The 22,197-nt window shown below is 36.6% G+C and overlaps 1 protein-coding gene across 8 annotated transcripts in view; it reads right to left on the bottom strand.

Annotated features, from left to right (window-relative positions):
- The window catches only part of PARP11 (poly(ADP-ribose) polymerase family member 11), a 45,117-nt gene extending 24,752 nt beyond the window's left edge, over positions 1-20,365 (bottom strand). Inside the window, exons 1-2 of one of the 8 annotated variants that reach the window (XM_032254501.1) lie at positions 20,137-20,365; positions 10,874-10,995 (exon numbers count right to left, since the gene is read on the bottom strand). Coding sequence is in view for 1 of the 8 variants with exons in the window: in XM_032254499.1 (XP_032110390.1) it covers positions 20,137-20,154 (18 nt within the window). In the remaining 7 variants the exon portion in view is untranslated. Of the gene's footprint in view, positions 1-10,873; positions 10,996-19,287; positions 20,064-20,136 lie in introns of those variants that run through there. The other 7 variants (XM_032254506.1, XM_032254499.1, XM_032254504.1 and 4 more) reach the window with 7 other exon arrangements.
- Positions 20,366-22,197: the final 1,832 nt, after the last annotated feature.

Here is a 22,197-nt window from a genome sequence, read left to right on the forward strand (position 1 = left end):
AAATAACTGGAGTATCAGAAGCAGAGGTGAGAAAGGCACAGAAACAAACTTTAAAGAAAGTAAAACTATCCAAATTTGTAAACTGTATAAATACACACACACACACACACACACACATATATACACACATGTATATATGCATATGTGTGTGTGTGTGTGTGTGTGTGTGTGTGTATGTATATATCTACACATCCAAGAAGCTCAATAAACTCCAAAGGGGAAAAACACAGAGATCTAATGCAGACACATCAAAGTCAAAATGCTGAAAGCCAAAGACAAACAAAATATTTACATCAGCAAGAGAAAAACAACTGATCACATATAACAGAATCCTAATGAGATTAACAGCTGACTTCTCATCAGAAACTCTAGAGGCCAAAGGCAGAAGACAACATTCGCAAAGTAGAAAAAGTGAAAACAAAAAAAACAAAAACAAAAAATACAACAACAACCTATCAACCAAGACTCTTATACCAGCAAAACTATCTTTCAAAAATGAAGGTGAAATAAAGATATTCCCACAATTACAAAAGCTGAGAGAATTGATTGCTAGCAGACCTGCTTTATAAGAAACACTAAAGGAAGTTTATCAGGCTGAAATGACAGTAGGCAGTAATAATAATCCATGACGGATAAAAAAGAACGAACAAAAGTGTGCTGGTACAGGTAATTATGTAAGTAATTTAAAAGTATAATTACTGACTTCTCCTTTCTACACCAATACATGAACTGCCAGTTCCAAGACAGTGACACAGAAAAAAGCTGGCTTCACTCCCTACCCCTACAGAAACTCCAAAACAAATATGTAGCACCAAGATTATCACCAGAACGCATATATAATGTAGGAGAGACAGTTCCCAAGGACACAGAGAAGTGAAAAAAAAACTGAGCAGACAGTGAGGGAATTAGATTTCCTTACACATGATGCTTCACCAACAAATCAGCCCAGCATCAAGCATGTGGAAAACTTTCCTGTGGCTCATGGTTTCTACACTGGAAAAAGTGAGATTCAGGTGGCCAACCAGCTTTCCCACCATCTTGGGTTCCCTCACAGGAGACCTGTCCCTGCCTCAACCTATAGGAAGCACTGGGAATATCTGAAGGGAGAAATATCCCTGGAAACAGCCAGAGACAATGGAGTAAAATGGGACTACATTCCCTAATCCTGGAAACTGCCCTGTAACAATCAAAGGAGACACCAAATCAGAGTGGCTATTCAGCAACACCACACTGTAGGAGCTTCATTCCACAGGTCTCCCAAGCACAAAACTCTAGTCAGTCTTCCCACACTGCCAGGATAACCTATTTGGTACCTCTCCCATTCGACATGGGTGGTGTTCTAATTATTTACTAGAGCTGAGAAAAACCTGAGTGTAAGGCACCATCTAGTTCTTAAAAGGAGGCAGGCCTACTGGGTAAAAAAAAGATACTCAACAGCTAAATTACAAAGACTCTCTAACCTCTCTGTAATATAACTTGTTGTATCTATAAGACGTTTTTTGTAAGTCTTATGGTAACCATAATGCAAAAACCTATAATAGACCCACTAAAAACAAAAAGCAATCAGTTAAAACAAATGACCAGAGAAAAATCCCTTAACCAGAAAGGAAGATGTAAGAAAGGAAGAGACCAGTTACAAAACAACCAGAAAATAAGCAACAAGATGAACTAGTAAGAACAACCTTATAAATAATAACCCTAAATGCAAATGAACTCACTTCTTCAATTAAAGAGCACAGAGTAGCTGAATGGGGGAAAATAAACAAACAAACAAACAAGATCCAAATATCCAAATATATGCTATCTACAAGAAACCCACCTGACCTACAAAGATGCACAGGAGACTGAAAGTGAAGGGATAAAGATATTCCATGCAACTGTAAACCAAAGTAGAACAGAGTATCTATACTTATATCAGATAAGTAGACTATGAGCAGCCTGCAAATAAAGAAGTTCAATGAATAATGATAATGGGGTCAACTAGGCAAGTGGATATAATAATTATAAATATTTATGTACTCAACACCAGAGAGATCTTAAGTATATAAAACAAACATTAACAGACTTAAAGTGAGGGGTATCCTGCAATATAGTAAAAGTAAGGGACTTTAAAAAAAAAAAAAAAGGGACTTCCAGACAGAAAAACAACAACAACAACCACATCAGATTTAAACTACACACTAGATCAAAGAGGCCTGTCATTTACAGAACATTTCGCTCAACTGCTGAAGTATACACATTCTTTTCATCAATACATGAAATATTCTTCAGAATAGGCCATATCTTAGGCCACAAAAAGTCTAAACAATTTCAAAAAAGCAGAAATCATATAAATTATCTTCTCTGACTACAATGAAATGAAACTAGAAACCAAAGAAAGGAAGAACTTTGGAAACTACACAAAAATATGGAAATTAAACAACATGTTCCAAAATGACCAATTAGCCAATGAAGAAATTAAGAAGAAAATTTAAAATTTCTTGAAGCAAATGAAAGTGGAACTACAAAATACTAAAATCTATGGGATACAACAAAAGCAGTACTAAAAGAGAAGTTTATAGCAATAAACACCTGTATCAAAAAAGTAGACTTTAAAAAGATCTAATAATGCATACCTTAAGGAACTAGAAAAGAATAAGCCAAATCCAAAATTAATCGAAGGAATGAAATAATATATCAGAGCAGAAATAAATAAAATTCAGACTTAAAAAGCAATACAAAAGATCAATGATGCAAAAAGAGGGGTTTTTCAAAAGATAAACAAAAATGGACAATTTTTAGTCAGCAGGACTAAGGAAAAAAAAGATCTGAATAAACAAAATCAGAAGTAAAAAGGGTGACAACAACTGAGACCACAAGAAATACAAATAATTATTAGAGATGATTATCAACAACTATATGCCAACAAATTAGAAAACCTAGAAGAAATGGATAAATTCCTGGACATATACAATTTACTATGATTAAATCAAAAGAGATAGAAAACTTGAACAGGCTGGGTGCAGTGGCTCATGCCTGTAATCCCAGCACTTTGAGAGGCCAAGGCAGGAGGATCATTTACGGCTAGGGGTTTAAGACCAGCCTAGGCAACATAGTGAAACTCTGTCTCTGCACAAAATTTAAAAACTAGCTGGACATGTGCCTGTGGTCCCAAATACTTGGGAGGCTGAAATGGGAGTATCATTTGAACCCCAGCATTTAAAGCTGCAGTGAGCTATGACTGTACCACTGTACTCCAGCCTCGGAAACAGAGAGATCCTGTAGGAAGAAAGAAAAAGAAAAAAGAAAAGAAATTAAAAGGAAAGAGAAAAGAGCAGAGAAGAGGAGAAAAGGAAAAATAAAGAAAAATAAAACCTAAACAAACCAGTGACAAGTAACAAGACTGAAGATGTAATTACATCTCCCATCAAAGTAAAGCTCAGAACCTGATGGCTTCACTGCTAAATTCTACGAAACATTTAAAGAACTAATGCCAATTCTTCTCAAACTCTTCAAAAAAAATTGAAAAGGAAGAAATACTTCAAATTCATTCTACGAGACAGCATTATCCTGATATCAAAACACAATAAGGACACAAAGGAAAACTATGCACCAATATCACCCATTAACATAGATGCCAAAATGCTCAATAAAATACTAGCAAACCGAATTCAACAACACATTAAAAAAATCATTCACCATCATCAAGTGGGATTCACATCCTAGGGATGCAAGGATGGTTCAACATACACAAATTGATCAACATGACAGATCACAACAGAACCAAGAAGAAAAACCATATGATCATTTTAACAGATGCTTTAAAAGCATTTGATAAAATTTAACATATTCTTATAACAAAAACCCTTAACAAACTGGATAAAGGAACATATCTCAAAATAATAAAGGCCATATGACAAACCCACAACTAATATCCCACAAAATGGGAAAAAATTAACAGCCTTTCCTCTAAAATCTGGAACAAGACAAGGATGTCTACTCTCACTACTGTTACTCAACATGATATTGGAAGTCCTGGCAACAGCAATTAGGCAAGAAAGAGAAATAAATGGCAACCAAATTGGAGAAAAAGAAATCAAATTTCCTTTGTTCACAGAAGACATAATCCTATTCTGAAAGAAACCTAAAAACTCCACTGAAAACTTGTTAGAACTGATACATTCAGTAAAACTGTAGGATACAAAATCAACATACAAAAATCAGTAGCATTTATATATTCCAAGAGCAAACAATCTAAAAAAGAAATCAAGAAAGCAATTCAATTTACAATAGCTACAAAGAATATAAAATACGTAGAAGTCAATTTAACTAAAGTGAAAGACCTAAACAGGAAAAACTATAAAATGGTTATGAAATAAGTTAAAGAGGACATAAAAATGGAAAAATATTCCATGCACATAAATCGGAACAATATTGTTTTGTTTTGTTTTGAGACAGAGTCTTGCTCTGTCGCCAGGCGCCAGGCTGGAGTGCAGTGACACAATCTCGGCTCACTGCAATCTCCGCCTCCTGGGTTCAAGCAATTCTCCTGCCTCAGCCTCCTGAGTAGCTGGGACTAAAGACGTGCACCACCACACTCAGCTAATTTTTCTATTTTTTAGTAGAGACACGGTTTCACCATGTTGGCCAGGATGGTCTCAATCTCTTGACCTCATGATCCGCCCGCCTCAGCCTCCCAAAGTGCTGGGATTACAGGTGTGAGCCATTGCTCCCAGCCACAATATTGTTAAAATGACAATACTGCCCAAACTAATTTACAAGTTCAACATAATCCCTATCAAAATAACAATGAGATTCTTCACAGAAAAAAAAAATCCTAAAATTTACATGGAACCACAAAAGACCCTGGATAGCCAAAGCAATTTTGAGCAAAAATAAGGCTGGAGGCCTCACATTACCTGACTTCAAAATATACTACAAAGCTACAATAATCAAATCAGCATGATACTTGCATAAAAACAGACACACAGAGCAATGGAACAGAGAACCCAGATATAAATCCACACATTTACAGCTAACTCATTTTCAACAAGGTCACCATGAACACACAATGGGAACAGTCTCTTCAATAAATGGTGCTGGGAAAATTGGATAAAGAACATCCAGCTTGCAGAAGAATAAAACTATACCACTATCTCTTACCATATTAAAGAAAATCAAATCAAAATGAATTAAAGACTTAAATCTAAGACCTGAAACTATGAAACTACTAGAAGAAAACATTGGGGAAATGCTTCAAAACGTTGGTCTGAGTAAGATTTTTTGTGTAAGACCTCAAAAGCACTGCAACCAAAGCAAAAATAGATCACTGGAATTATATCAAGCTAAAAACAGTCTACATAACAAAGGAAACAATAAAGTGAAGAAACAAGTCACAGAATGGGAGAAAAGATGTACAAACTATCAATCTGACAAAAGATTAATAATAAGAATATATAAAGAGCTTAATTCAACAGCAAATGAAAAAAATATGCCACAGAAAATCCAATTTAAAAGTGGGCAAAAGACCTGAATAAATATTTCTCAAAAGACATACAAATTGCCAACAAGTATATGAGAAAATAAATCACTGATTTTCAAAGAAATGCAAACCAAAACCAAAGTGAGACATCATCTCATCCCAATTAATATAGCTTTTATAAAAAAGACAAAGAATAGCAAATGCTAGCAAGGATGTGGAGAAAAGGGAACCCTTGTACACTGTTGGTGGGGATGTAAATAAGTAGAGTCACCGCAGAAAACTATATGGAGGTGCCTCAAAAATAATAAAATTACCATTTTATCCAGCAACTCCACCACTGAGTATATATCTAAAAGAAAAAAAAAAAATCAATGTACTGAAGACATAGCTGTACTCCTATGTTTATTGCAGAATGATTCATAATAGCCAAGATATGGAATCAACCTAAGTATCCATCCGTGGAAGAACGGATTTAAAAAAATGTGGTTTACATACACAATGGATTATCCAACTGTAAAAAGAATGGAATCATGACATTTGGAGCAGCATGGATGTAACAAGAGTTCATCATGTTAAGTAAAATAAGCTGAGCACAGAAAGACACATATCTCATGTGCTCATTCATATGTGGGAGCTAAATAAGTGGAATGCATCGAAAGACAAAGTAGACTGGTGGTTACCAGAGGCTGGAAAGGGCAGGGGGAGAGAGTGATTAAAAGGGTTGATTAATGGGTACAAATATACAGTTAGATATAAGAAATAAGACCTAGAAGTAGTAAGACCTAGTGTTCAATAGATCAGTAGGGTGACTGTAGTTTATAATCATCTATTGCATATTTCAAAATATCTAGAAGGGAATAGTTTGAATGGTTTCCAGCATAAAGAAGGTAAGTATTTAAGGTGACAGATATCATATATAAATTTTATGTGAATTTATTAAATTATCACATGTCCTGAAAATACGTATATGTATTATGTATCATTTTTTTAAACAGGTATTTAATTGTATCATTAGCCCTGTAATGTATAATGTACAGAATTGTTAAATATACAATAGCAGCACCAACGAGGCAGGTGGGAACAAAGCTATATTGGAGAAGGAAATAACACCATATGGTAACTCAAATCCACAAGAAGAATCAGAGTAAATAAGAGGGTATATATAATAAATTAAATATATAGACACTTCATACCTGTTCTCCCCTTTTTTCTATTAGCTTCCTTAAAAGACATAGCATGTAAATTCAGAGTCAGAAATGATGATAATGCCAAATCACCACAGATTTGTCCACATAGGTGGTGGAGATATGACATCTTTGCATTCTAATGGATCAGTGTACACTAACTTTGTTTCATGCACGAAAGTATGAAAAATATTGTATAAAATTACCTTCAAACTATGTATATAAGGCATACATGAAACATAAATAAATTTATGTTAGTCTTGGGTACTATCTCTAAGATACATTATTACATACATGTGAATATTCCAAAGTTTGAAAAAAATTGAATAGAAAACAAAAAGTAAAATTGTAAAAAATAATAAAACAAGCAATTAAATAATAGTATTAAATGTTAGTAAATAATCCAATCAAAAGGTAGATTATTCAGATTAGATTTTTTTGAAATCCAACTATATGCTGTCTACAGAAATATACTTTAGATTCAAAGATACAAACAGGTGGAAAGTAGAAGGACAAATAAAAAATGCCATGTAAACAACAGTCAGAAAAAAGCTGGAGTGACTGTACTAATGCCAGGCAAAATAGACTTTAAATCAAAAAGTGTTACTATAAAAAGAAAGGTTATTTTATCATGAAAAAACAGGTAACCCAACATAAAGATTTACCAGTTACAAAGATATATGCATTTGCAAGTGAAATTGGGTATTTGGCTGAGGAAACCTCTAAACAATTTGCTGAAGGAGTGGCCTGGGTCCTCCAGATCACTTAAATAAAACACAAGAAGTGAGAATGACTTAAAGACAGAATTGTTAAACAAAAAGGAACCAGTACTTAAAGATGCAGAAAATTCTCAACCTACCCATATGGAAAAGAACATGAAAGTCGGTTCAAGACAACACTAAGGGTGTGGCCAAATGACCATTTGATAAGATTAGTATGGATGTGGACCGCCCCAGCAGGAAAACTGTCAATTTGAAATGAAGAAATAGTAGATGGGAAGAAATGAAGGAAGGCTGGTATACTTTTGGATTTTACAGGATGGGACCACAGAGCAACTCAGCTGCAAATGTGTGCTACTCTTAAAGACAAAGAAGGACCCTAAAAGCAATTCAGAGATCATCTGGGATGCCTTCTTGGTTCAACAAAAGAGTGGACCACTGCCTTGCTTTCAACAGGCCAGATGGCTCATGAAGGCTGGACCTATTGAAGTCCAGGGATTGTAACCAACCCCATCAGAGGGTCTAGAAGGCAGCACTTCCACTTCTCTGGAAGGCAGAGCATCAAGCCAAACAATTATTTTGCAGCCTTAAGATTTCATGAAACTTGCTCCGGACCTGTCACCCGTTTCTTCTTTCCTTTTTCTCCCTTTTGGAATGAAAAGTCTACCCTATGCCTACCCCACCACTATATTTTTTAACTTTTTAATTTTTTTAAAGTCAGGGTCTTGCTCTATTGTACAGGCTGGAGTGCAGTGACACATCATAGCTCACTGCAACCTCGAAGTCCTGGTATCAAGTGATTCTTGTACTTCAGCTTCCTGAGGAGCTGGAGACTACAGGCAAATGTCACCACCCCTGGCTAATTAATTTTTCAATTTTTTCAGAGACAGAGTCTTGCCATGTTGCTCAGGCTGGTCTTCAACTCCTGGCCTCAGTGACCCTCCTACCTCAGCCTGCCAAGTAGCTGGGATTACAAGCACAAGCCACCAAACTCATACCACCATTGCATTTTGGAAGCATATATTTGGTTTCACAAGGTCATAGGTGGAGGAGAATTTGCCTCAGGATGAATCATGCCTTGGTCTCAACCGCATCTGATTTAGACAATATTTAGATGAGATGTTGAACTTTAAAGTTGATGCTGGTATAAGACTTTTGGGGTGACTGTGGTAAAATGAATATAATTTGCATGCAAGGAGGACACAAATTCGTTGCCGGGGGAAGGAGCAGAGCCAGAATGTTACAGATTGAATGTTTGTGTCCTTGCCAAATTCTTATGTGAAAATTCTAACTCCTACTGTGATGATATATAGAAATGGGCTCTTTGGGAGGTGATTAAATCATGAAGGCAAAGCCCTAATAAATGGCATTAGGGCTCTTTTTAATTTTTGCCAATCTGACAGATGGGCAATATTGTGATTCTGTTTTCCATTTCCCTAAAGATTAATGATGTTGAGCATCTTTTCATGTTCTTACTTTCCATCTGCTTATCTTCTTTGGTGCAGTGTCTATTCAAATCTTTAGCTCACTTTAAAAAATTGAGTTCCTTGAGATTTCAGAGTTCTTAATATATTCTAGGTACAAGTCATTTATCAGATCCATGCTGTTTAAATATTTTCTCCAGTCTGTGGCTTATCTTTTCATTCTCCTAGCAGCATGTTTTCAACAGCAGAAGTTTTTAATTTTGATAAAGTCTGTTTTATCACTTTTTTCTTTCAGGGATCATGGTTCTGTTACTGTAGCTAAAAAGGATCTTTGCCTAACCAATGCTAGCAGACACAACACCAAAGAAAACAAGCAGATGGAAAATAACTACATGAAAAGATGTTCAACACCATTAGTCATTATGGAAATGCCAGTTTTAAAATTTGAAAAAGATTTTTCTCAGCCAGGCATAGCGGCTCATGCCTATAATCACAGCACTTCGGGAGGCTGCAGCCAGATGATGGATTGAAACCAGGAGTTTTAGACTAGATCTCTTGAAGTCAGTTTGAGACTAGCCCGGGCAACACAGCAAAAACCCGTTTCTACAAAACATTTAAAAATTAGCTGGGCATGGTAGCATGTACCTGTAGTCCCAGCTATTTGGGAGATAGGCAAGAGGATTGCTTGAGCCCAGGAGTTCAATATTACAATGAGCTATGATCACACTTCTGCACTACAGCCTAGGCAACCGAGCATGACTCTATCTCAATTATATACTTTTTTTTTTTACCTGGAAATTTGTAGTTTTAGATTCTGCATTTAGGTCTATGATCCATTTTTAGTTAATTTTTATATGGTGCAAAGTATGGAGTGAAGTTCATTTTTCCGCATATGGGTATCCAATTGTTCCAACATCATTAGTTAAAACTATCCTTTTCCCACTGAATCTTACCTTTATTAAAAAATCATTTGTTTGTGGCCCTGTTTTTTATTCTATTCCATTCCATTAATTAATTCCCTACCTTGATGCCAATACTACACTGTTTTGATTACTGTTGTTTCACACTGAATCATTAAATCAGGTAGTGTTAGCTCTCCAAATTTGTTCTTCTTTTTCAGAATTGCTTTGGCTATTCTAGTTCCTTTGATTTTTTTTTTTTTTTTTTTCTTTTACTGGGATTGCATTGAATTATCAGTCTATCTGGAGAAAACTGGCATCTTAACAATATTGAGTATTCCAACCCATGAATAAATTATATCTCTCAATTTATTTAGGTCTTAACTTTTTCAAGAATGTTTTATAGGTTTCAATGTACACATTTTGCAAATTTTTACACTATATTCAGGCTTACTTATTTTATATTTTTGATAGTACTGTAAGTGGAATTGCATTTTAAAAGTTAATTTCTGATTATATGTTGCTAGTATATAGAGATACATTGATTTTTGTATATGAATTCCATATCTAGCAACCTTATGAAACTCACTGATTAGTTCTAAGAGCTTTTTAGAGATTCCATCAGATTTTTACATAGGCTTCATATCATCTGAATAAAGACAGCTTTACTTCTTTCTTCTAAGATTTAGATGCCTATTTTTTTCTATCTTGCCTTTTTCCTAGAACCTCTAGTACAATATTGAATAAAAAATGGACACCATTTCCTTGTTCTTGATCTTAGGGAGAAAGTAGTCAGTCTTTCACCATTAAGTAGTTAGATAAAGGTATTGTGACGATGCCCTTTGTGTTAGGGGTCCCTAAGACAACCCTCAGGGTTGATGATTTGCTAGGATTCACAAGACTCAAAAGTTGCTCTACTCATGTTTACACTTTATTACAGTGAAAGAATAGAGAGTAAAATCAGCAAAGGGGAAAAGCACATGGGGTGAAGTCTAGAAGAAACCATGTACAAGCTTCCAAGTGCCCCTTCCCAGTGTAGTCACATGGAGTATACTTCATTTTCCCAGCAACTATGTGTGACAATATGCGCAAAGTGTTACCAACCAAGGAAGTTCACTTGAGCCAAAATGTACAGGGCTTTTACTGGGTATCAGCCAGGTAAGCATACAGCACCTGTGTGACTGACCTGTTACTGAAGCTCCAGATTCCCAGAAGGAAAGCAGGTCTTCACTATAAACCACATTGCTAGTATAAACAATCCAGACAAACTGGTATAGCACAGCTCAAGGACTCAGGCATGCAAATACACTATTAAGACAAAAAATTTCAAGAGCTTAGTTCCCTGGAGGTGAGCAAAGGACAATCATGGAAACACGCTTAAGAATGGGCAAGGTTTGAGCAGCCCCAGCCTGTTGAGTTAACCCCCTTCTGCACACCTTTCATCAGGTTGAGCAAGTTCCTTTCTATTGCATTGCTAAGAATTTTAATCAGGAATCAATATTAGATTTTGTCAAAGGCTTTTTCTGTATGTATTGCAATCATCATATGGTTTTTCATTTTAGTTTGTTTACCTGGTGAATTACATTGATTGCTGTTCAGATATTAAACCAACCTTGCATTCTTGGATTAAACGCCACTTGGTCATATGTATATGACCTTTTATATATGTTAGATTTGAGTTGCAGAAAGTCTATTTAAAATTGTTCATGTATGTTCATGCAGGATACTGGTCTATAGTTTTCTATGATGGATTTTTATATAAGGGTAATGACAGCCTCATGAAATGAGTTGTGAAGTATTATAACCTCTTCAATTTTCTAAAACTGTGTTAATTAGTATTATTTCTTCCTTAAAAATTTGGTAGAATTCACCACTGAAACCATCTGGACCTGGAATTTTCTTTTACATGATTTTTTTTCCTGCAAATTCAAATTCTTTAACCGATACTAAATTATTTGTGTTATCTACTTCTTCGGTGAGCTTTGGTAGTTTGTGTCTCTCTAGGACTATGTCCATTTGATCTAAGTTGTCATATTGACTGATAGAAAGTTATTCATAACATTCCTTTATCCTTTTAATATCTTTAGAACACATAGTGATGTTACCTCTCTCATTCTCAGTATTGGTAATTTGTGTCTTCTTTTTATCCTGATGTGTCTGGCTAGAAATTTTTTAATAGTATTGATGTTCTCAAAGAACTAGCTTTTGGTTTCATTGATTTCCACTCTAACGTTTATTTCCTTGCTTTTGTTTAACTTCCTCTTCTTTTTCTAGTTTCTTAGAAAGCTGTGATCATTGATTTATAACATTTTTTCTTTCCCAATACAGCCATTAATTTAGCTCTAAGTACTGCTTTGGCACCATCCCACAAATTTGATATGTTGTGTTTTCATACTATTTTCTCTTTTCATTTCTTCAACCCATGGGTTACCTTAAAGTGTTATTTATTTACCAAATGCTTGGGGGAATTTTATAGATCTTTCTGTTACTGATTTCTAACTTAATTCCATTTAGGTCAGAAAGTACATCTTGTATTACTTCAATTATTTCAAATGTATTGAGACATGTTTCATGGCCCAGGATATGGTATCTTTTTACAGATTCTCCATGTAGTTAGAAAAAAAGAAAATACATGTAATGTATTCAGCAGTTGATGGGTGAACAACTGTTCTATAAATGCCAAGCAGATCAAGATAGCTGACAGTGGTGTTAAAATTTTCTATATTGTTGGTCATTTTCTATCTACTTAGTCCATCAATTATTTGGAGAAAACTACTGAAATCTCCAAGTATAACTTTCTATTTCTTACTACTATTCTATTAATTTTGTTTCATGTATTTTAAAGCTCTAATGTCTAAACATCTAGGATTGTTTCTGGTTAACTGATCTCTTCATCATTAGGAAATGACACTCTTTATCCTTGATAATACCATTATCTCTGAAATCTACCTTAACATTAATAAACCACTCACACTTTCTCTTCATTAGGGTTAGCACTGTATATCTTCCTCTATTTAGTTTTATTCTATTTGTGTCCATATATTCAAAGTATGCTTCTTAAAGGCAGCTTACACTTTGGTCTTGTTTTTTTAATCCAATCTGAAAATCTCTATCTTTTATTTGGGGTGTTTAGAGCATTCATATGTAGTATAATTATTGATATGGTTAGCTTTAAGTTTACCATCTTGTTATTTGCTTTTTTTGGTCCCACCTGTTCTTTGTTTTGTTTTTCATCTTCTTATATCTTCTTTCAGATTGAGTGCTTTTAGGATCTCATCTTGTCTCCTTTGGTGACTTATTAATTGTAACTCTTTATCTACACACTATGTTTATTTCTTCACTTTCCATGCCAACACCACTCCAATTTAACTTTTCTAGCTTGTGATCCAATCTTTCTCACCCATCAACACTTAAAAAAAAAAAGACACTTCCTAGGATGTCTAATGAGCTTCACTTACTAAATCCAACGCTCTTTTCAGTCCTCGTCTTACTTATTTCATAGTAACATTTCACAGTTTATCCTCTGTCCTGAATCACTCTTCACTTGGTTTCTATCATATGACACTCTCCAGATCATCTTATTTTTTTGTTCATAAATTTTTTATCTCCTTTGCACTTTAACTTCTACTCAGCTTGTAACTTATAGAGTTCCTCGTGGCTGAGTCCTAGCCCTTCTTTCCTCTCAGAATCTTGAAAAGATGGTCTCAGGGATTATGAAATAGTTCAAAGCCATTTTCAGGGGCAAAGTAATGAAAGAAATTTGCCTACATACATTTTGAAAAGTTCAAAAGTAAGATTAATAATTATTTGCATGAAAATCTCTTTTCTTTAAAGTTACCATTCACTATAATATCCCATTATATTCACACTCTGTTGATACTTTCATATCAGCTATAGTTAGCGTTTACTTAAATATAGTGGTATAAAACCCAAGTAAACTTTCAGATTATTTTCAAGAAAGCCCAAAGTCCATTTGCTTTGTTGATAAGGATAAAGAAGAAACCAAGGGAAAAGAGGCATTCCTCGGCTAAAACAGGTAAAAATTCTTGATACTGCTGAGAAGCTAGTCAATTCAAATTTAATGCCTGGGAAGAAACAAGCTATTGACAAAATTTCTTTATTAAATGATTCTACTGGATGTCATATATTATCATGGAACACAATGTAGAAGAGCAGTTACTATCACATGAGTGTTTCAGCATATATTTTGTTTCACAATTGGATAAATTACCTATGGAGAAAATACAAATCAGTCCTTGACATATATATAATATATGATAAGGTAAAAGTGCTCAAGAACTTTTTATTCTGCATATCAGTGAAAACTTATAGTACAGGGAAGACAGTTTTTATTTAGACAATGATACTTTTGTGAGCTATGACGTAAGTTGAAAAGCTGCAACATATTCAAAATTGACAAAGCATGAAGTATATAAATGGCAAAAACATACACTGTTATATTACTAAAAGATCCTTTATATGAAACAGGAGTCAACAACATGCCTCCTGATTATAACTGAGCGTTGAAGGAAATAATGGAAATTAAATATCATCAAATATTGACTATTCAGAGTACGTGCTCTCAGATGTTGCAGAAGGAAATGGCAGCATTTGCAAGATTATTCTTCCCACTCAAGTTTGCTGGCTGTCAAGGAAAAAAGTGGTGACAAGTTTCTGATATGGAGGATGAGATTTTTAAAAATTCTTCATAATGCCAACAATATCAAAAAGTAATTCTATGTTTTCTAGAGGCCTGCTTAAGTGGAGTACAGCAGAAATATATCTAGAATTTTAAATAGCATGAAACTACTACTTCAGGGCCAAAATACCCTGATTTTTAATGCTAAGAATAAGATATCACATTTTTCAAAGTCACCAAGCTATGTTGCAAACAGCTCAATTGCTAGGATGTGATTCCTTCCCAAAACCTGATGGTTTTCTTCACTCATCAGAGCAAGACTGATTACACTATTGTGTGTATAAATAACACAACTAAATGTTAAAATAAAATATGGGATAATACTTTACAGATACTGAAGAAGTAAAAAAAAATAAGAATCCATTTGTTCCTATCTTCCAAACAGTCAGGCTGGTTGAAACATTCACCCCTATAATTGTTTAATATAATACGCTTGTCTATCAAGCAACTGAAAGAGCACAAGATATAATCTTCAGGGAGAAATCTTCCGATAATTTCTCAGTCTGTGTTTGACCTTGCTATTCCAAAACAGAGTCAGCAAACACAAGTTGCAAGTCCTGACAATCTACAATTGTGGCATAAAATTTCCTAATTTAGTAGACATATGGGTAAAAAAATCAAAGTGTCTAGGTCTAACCTACATCTCAAACTATGCATCATCAAATTAAATACAAGTACTTTGTAAGAAGCTGCAAAAATAAAAAAAAAATATCCTCAATGACAATAAAAACATTAATTTCTAAAATACTGTTTTACTGGGGGCCAGGCACAATGGCTCATGACTGTAATCCCACAACTTTTGAGAGGCCGAGGCAGGCGATCACTTGAGGTCAGGAGTTTGAGACAAGCCTGGCCAACATGGTAAAACCCTGTCTCTACTAAAACAAAAATTAGCCAGGCGTGGTAGTGCACACCTGTAGTCCTAGCTACTCAGGAGGCTGAGGCACGAGAATCACCTGAATGCAGGAGGCAGAGGTTGCAGTGAGCCGAGATTGTGCCACACTGCACTCCAGCCTGGGTGACAGACTATCTAAAGATGCTAAGGCCTGAATTTCAATTTCTAGCCCAGCCTTCTTCTCTGAGCTCCAGACTTACCTACCTAGCCAACTGCCTTCCAAACTTTACCACTTGATGTCTCATGGGCACATTAAACATAGTGGGTCCAAAACCAAACTCTTTTTATCTTCCATACAGCTTTCCCTTTTCCAAGCTCAGTGAAAACATCTTATTCCTGGCTGCATGTGCCAGAAAGCTAAGTCATCACCTAAGATGCGGCTTGAATTGATCTCTCTCTCCTCCCACTACTACCCACATAGTCCAAGTCACCTTCATCTCTGCCCTGGACTACACTGTGACCTCCTAATTAGTCTTCCTACAGCCCCTTATGCCTCTTAGCATTAGTTTTCTATTGCTGCTAGAAGAAATTACCACAAACACAGTGGCTTAAATACAACATTAATTTTTTGTTTACATTTCTGTAGAAATCTTACATGGATCTCAATGGGCTAAAATCAAGGTGAGTTTGATTCCCTTCTGCAGGTTGTAGGAGAGAATCTATTTCCATGGTTTTTCAAGCTTCTAGAAGCTACCCACATACCTTGGATTGTGACCTCCTTCCTTCATCTCCAAAGCTAGCCATGTTGTCGCTCTTTGACCATGTCTTTTGTCCCTATGTTCTACTTTTAAGGACCCTTGTGATTACGTTGCCCCCCCCCCCCCCCGGATAATCCAAGGTAATCTCTTTATCTTAAGGTCAGCCGATTAGCTAATTACCTCCCCTTTGCCATGTAACTTCACATACTCACAGATTCTGGGAATTAGGATGTGGGTATCTTTGGGAGGCCATTATTATGTCAACCATATTTTCTAATATATAAACTCATTTTCCACACAGCAGCCAGAGCAATCTTTTTAAAAACATAAATATATTCATGACACTCCCTTCAATGTGTTACCACTCCTCTAAGGATAAGGTTCAAAATCCTAAACACGTGCCATAAATCCATGCATGGCCTGGTGCCTACCTCCTGGGCTTGTCCTCTGGCTCACTGTGTCCCAGCCACATAGGCTTCTCTCTTTTTCTCAAGCACCAAGCTCCTTTCTGCCTCAGGATCTTTGCTCACACTATCCCTGCTGTCTGAACAGCCCTCCCCACCTTCTAGCAAACCTTTCCCTGGTTGACACCTGCTTAACCCTTCAGATCTCCATAAAAGTTACTTTCACAGGGTGGCCCTTCCTGACTGCCCAGTCTAGTATTAGCTCCCCCTACACTGTCATAGTACTCTTTTTCCTTCATATCTTTTTATCACAATTTGAATTAAATGTTATTTGCGTAATTATTTGTTTAATGTCTGCCTGCCTGCACCAGACTATAACCTCATAAAGGCTGGGGCCTAGTCTGTTCTGTTCAGCACGGTAAACCTTGGGAATTCACACCAATTAGCTTATAATATGTGCTCAATAAATAAGTGAGTGCCATTACATGTTACTCTATGACCAGCAGGCAGGTGGAATATATGCAGTGTGGATATGCTGGACAAAGGGATGATTTGTGGCCCCAGGCAGGACTGAGCACAATGGTGTGGGACTTTATCACACTACAGAGTACAGTATGAAACTTACTAGTTATTAATTTTTCATTTCTGGAATTTTCCATTTCATATTTTCAGACAGCAGCTGACTTCTGGTAACTGAAGTTGTGGAACGTGAAACCCGGAAAGCGAAACTAAAAGAAACAAATTACTACAGAAACCCACATGTAGAATGCTGATTTTTAAAACCAAACTGTGCTTATTGATAGCATTCATGTGCTCATAGGAAGAAAAACAGCATTTGTAGTAACAAAATACAGTAGCAATAAGATAGATATGTCTTATTTGGGTGGCAAAAGAAGAATGTGGGATGATCTATGGAGGATTCCCCACTTTTAACAAAAGTCAGCCTGCTCTGCTAAAATCTAGCAAAATCACACAGGTGATTTCAAAGAAACTCATTTCTTAAAAAGAAATGAGATGATGATATAACAAACCAAGTAAATAAAACATTCATTAATGCCTTTATAATTCTCACAAACATACAAATAATCCAACAGCAAATTCTGACATATGTGTGATGAGGAGGGAAAATTCACAGTAGGAGCAAAGAACTCTCTCTAGTCCATGCTGGTGCAACCACCATCATGAATTCAACAAATATTTATTGAGTGCCTACTATGTGCCAGGCCCTGTTCTCTAGTTGAAGATACTATAGGAAAAATAACAGAGAAAAATAGCTGTCCATATAGAGTTTACAATATAGTGAAAGATTTAAAACCTTAAGTTTGACATACACTTGGGGGGCTAAAGGGTTATGGAAAAATTAAGAAAAAAAGGACTGATAACAAAAATAGAGTTTATATCTACATAAAGATATATACAGATATAAATACAAAATGAAGATGGTTAATGACAGATAGTGAAACTGAATATATAAGCAGAGAGCACATTCTCATTATTCTAAATTATTTTTGCTAAAATCAAATACAAGCAATTAATTTCCTCTAAGGCAGCCTAATGAGAGTATTATATGTATGAATCAAAAGAAAAACCACTAAGATGATTATTGTTATATGATGCACAAGAAGGAACCATAATATGCAACTACCAAATCCAGACCTACAGACTAGTTTCTACTGGATAATATTAACTTAAAAACATAGCGAAATTTACCAATAAACTTTCTAACTTATCTGAAAATACACTCCAGAAATGACAGGTGAAGACTACTGATTATAGGAAGGAAATTATTTCAAATATGAAATTAGGGGTCATTAAAATAAATTTACACAGTTATCTCAGTACTGGGGTAGTTCTGTATGTTTCTTATACAATTATGCACTGCATAACAACTTTTAATCAATTATGGACCGCATATACGACAATGGTCCCAAGGATTATAATACTGTATTTTTACTGTACCTTTTCTATGTTTAGATACATAAACACTTTCCATTGTGTTATAAATGCCTACAGTATTTAGTACAATAATATGCTGTACAGATTTCTAGGTTAAGAACAATAGGCGATTCCATATAGCCTTAGGTGTGCAGTAGGTTTCCGAAAGTACACTCTATGATGTTCACACAATGTAATAAATCACCTAACAAGGAATTTCTCAGAACGTATCCCCGTTGTTAAGAGGCACACGACTGCATTTAGTCCAACAACTTGCTAAAATGTGATTCTGCCATTTTCCCGGTCAACTCCTAGGTTGTAAATATCGTACATCTGCCATTTTACTAGGCAGTTTCAACCATAACAACAGATCAATACTCTTGGCAAATAGATCCCACTCTGAGGGTTGTGTTGGGGCTCAGAAAATGCTATCCGAAGTATCACACTTTGGCATGCTGAGTACTTCGAACTAAAAGAGATTGGAAGGCCTCAGAAGCAGCCTCGGTAAAGTCTCCCTCTGATCTTCTCTTGCCCTTCTGTCTCCTGCCAATCTTTCGTCCCTCAAGTGAGTCACTGAAACCAGAATTCCTCTTCCCCAAAGTGAGTGAGAGAAAACTACAATCCCTCTCCTACAAAGCAAGCCATAAAAACTAGTACTGTAATCTTTCCCTGCCATTCTCTGTAGGAACTGGCCATAAAGAAATTCTCTAACCTACCTTGCCTTATCATTCCACATGGGTCCTTCCTCCTCCGTAGGAGGAATGATACAGAGAGGCCAAGAAGAATCTGAACAAACAGACCTTGCTAGGTTTCCTCCCTCAGTTTATTAACATTAGAGCATATCCTTTGTCCAATCACATTTTTACACAGCTGTCTATTCTTCGTGGGTCCTACGCATAAAAATAGAGATTTCCCTGGTCTCTGACGCCCGATGGCGCAAAACTTTGATTAGATTTGCTATGCTTTTACCTTGTTAACCTATCTTCTGTTTTTACCAGTGGTGGCTGTCATCCTTATAATGGGTGGGTGGTGAGGAAAGGTATTACACTTTTCCGACCCTACGTTGCACTTTAAATAACTAAATGTGTAAAAGCAAAGCAGATACATGAAGTCATAATAAAAATACCAGAGTCAACCAAGGAAGAAGGCGGACTTGCAGTTGATAGGTTCCAGAACATCACTTTGTCCACTGAACGAAAACATCTAAGAACTTCGCCGTCTAGAGTTAGTAGAGTCCATCCTCCAAGTTTTAAACGGCTATCCACCAAGAGGGGAACAGGAGAACTGACGGCTCCTCTTAGGTCCATTCAAGACAAGGGGGTCGAATTCCCTTGCTTTAAACGGGTGGGACTGGCAGGTAAACCTCAGGCAAATGACTGACAACAGGTTCCAAGGCCAGTTACTCCAATTAGTTTTTAAAAAACGGTGAGTGGACTCGGGAGGCTGAGGCAATGGAATTGCTAGAACCCGGGAGACGGAGGTTGCGGTGAGCCGAGATTGCGCCACTGCACTCCAGCCTGGGCGACAGGGCGAGACTCCGTCTCAAAAACAACAACAACAAAAAACGGTGAAGGGATGAAGGCTGAAACACCACAGGAAATAAAATAAACACTTGTAACAAGAAAACAGTAAAGCACTGGAGAATTCCACTGCTTAAAAAGGTACAGCCTGCACAGGCCAAAAGGCCCGGGAACTCTGGTGGCGGAACTCAACACCCCGACTGAAGCCGGCGCGGGAAGGCAGTTCCGGTAGCCCCCTCCCGCCCCTCTCTCATCAACCCCGCCCATTGGGCCCGCCCCATCCCGCTCGACTACTCACTGGATTCGCTTCCCACATAACGGTGACAAAATCAAGCGGAGAGAGCCTGTGGGAAGGGGCTAGCCGCGGGGCCTGGGTGTTGGATTTTTTTCTTCCGCGGGTCCCAGGGAGCGAAGGGACGGAGAGACAACCTTTACGAAAGCCTTCCTTGTCCCCCTCCCTGTCACAAGCCAGCGTCTTCGGACCACCCAACCTCCCAACTTCCGCCCGACGCTGGCCAATCAGAGCTGTCCCCGCCCCACTCCCACAAGCTGGCCCCGCCCCTACGCGTTTATCCGTAGGCTTATCGTCCTGGGCGGGGCTTGCGAGTATCTGGCTTATAAAGGAGTTTAAAGGGCTTCTGGTCCAACAATACCACCCCAGTGATCCTCAAGCTATTGCTAGCTGTATTTCTTTCCTATTAACCAATTTTTATTGCTGCCCGTGTAGCGGCCAAGAGTCACACAGGCCTGCCAATGGCATTTGGGAGAAACTTCAGAATCTTTAAATATCTTTATCCTTGATATGGAGATGGTAGTAATAACAGTATCTCCCTAAGGGTGTAGTGAGATTATTGAAAGCATTTAACACAGTATTTGGCACACAGAGTTCCATAAGTGACAGTTACTTGCTCACAAGGGAACCTTCATATATGGTCCCTCCCCTCACAAATTGTATAATCTAGAAAAGAAAGCAAAAAAAATAAGCAATGCAGGAAAGTTAAAAAATGCAATATGATTTATAAGTAATATGGTGAGTAGAGCTCTACGCGAGCATGTTTACCTAGGGTAGAGTGTCAGGAAAACTCCCTCAAGAAGTTTAAGCTAAAACCATGAGGATATATTTCTACAGATGAAAAGAGATCTAACAGAGTGAAATAATATTCCATGCCACAAAGGATCTACCCCACAGGAAATGAAAATAAAACAGCTTGTTATAGATCCTTCTGGGCTTTTCTATGCCTCTACACCTTAAAAAAAAAAGAAATGTGATCAAAGAATACCTATAGATTTAGAACCTGATTTTCTTTTTCACTTTAAAGATGATGTGGATATCCTTCCATTCCATTAAGTATCAATCTATTTCATCATTTTATTTATTTATTTTTAGACAAAGTCTGGCTCTGTCACCCAGGCTGGTGTGCAGTGGTATGACCTCGGCTCACTGCAACGTCCACCTCCTGGGTTCAAGCGATTCCCCTGCCTCAGCCTCTTGAGTAGCTGGGATTACAGGCACCCGCAACCACGTCCACCTAATTTCTGTAATTTTAGTGGAGACAGGTTTTCGCCATGTTGGCCAGGCTGGTCTCAAACTCCTGACTCCAGGTGATCCGCCGCCTCGGCCTCCCAAACTGCTGGGATTACAGGCGTGAGCCATCTAGTGCCTGGCCATATTTTAAGTAGATTCATGGCATTCCATAATTTCTGTGTATGCTACGTACACACAAACACACACATTTGAAATAATCTACTGGATAGACATGTAAGTGGTTTTCTATTTTTCACTATTCCAAAAAAAAAAAAAATGCTTCAACAGGCATTTCTTCACATTTGTCCATTTAATTCCTTGGAATTAATTCTTGAAAATAAAATTGTTTAATAGGAGATTATTTTTGCCAAATGGTTAACCAGTTGCCCCAAAGTCATTTATTGAATAATTCATTCTTTCCTCGTTACTTTGAAGTGCCACTGTTAATTGCAGCCTAAATTTGCGTATACATAAACATATGTATATATACACAATATATCTGTTTCTGAACATTCTCATCTATTAATTATCTGCTTATTCCTATGCTATGCCACAGTTATAATCATTACATCTTTATATATTTGCCTTTTCATAAAGGAACCTCTCTCCTAATTTTCTTCTTTTTCACAATTTTCAATATCATGAGGCTTCCCATTCAGAAATACTTCTCTTCTATACCTTTAGATACATTTTTTAAAAATTTCAGATCTGCATCAGAATCTGTAAAAAAAAAATTTTCACATAGATTTGCATAATCCTTGGGAAGTTCGTTCCTAGATATTTTATAGTTTTTTTGTGAATGAGATATTTCTCATTGCTATAATTTAGGAAAGC

This window comes from Sapajus apella, unplaced genomic scaffold, assembly GCF_009761245.1.
Source record: "Sapajus apella isolate SASKATOON/1434 unplaced genomic scaffold, GSC_monkey_1.0 scaffold86, whole genome shotgun sequence".
NCBI classification, from domain to species: Eukaryota; Metazoa; Chordata; class Mammalia; order Primates; family Cebidae; genus Sapajus; species Sapajus apella.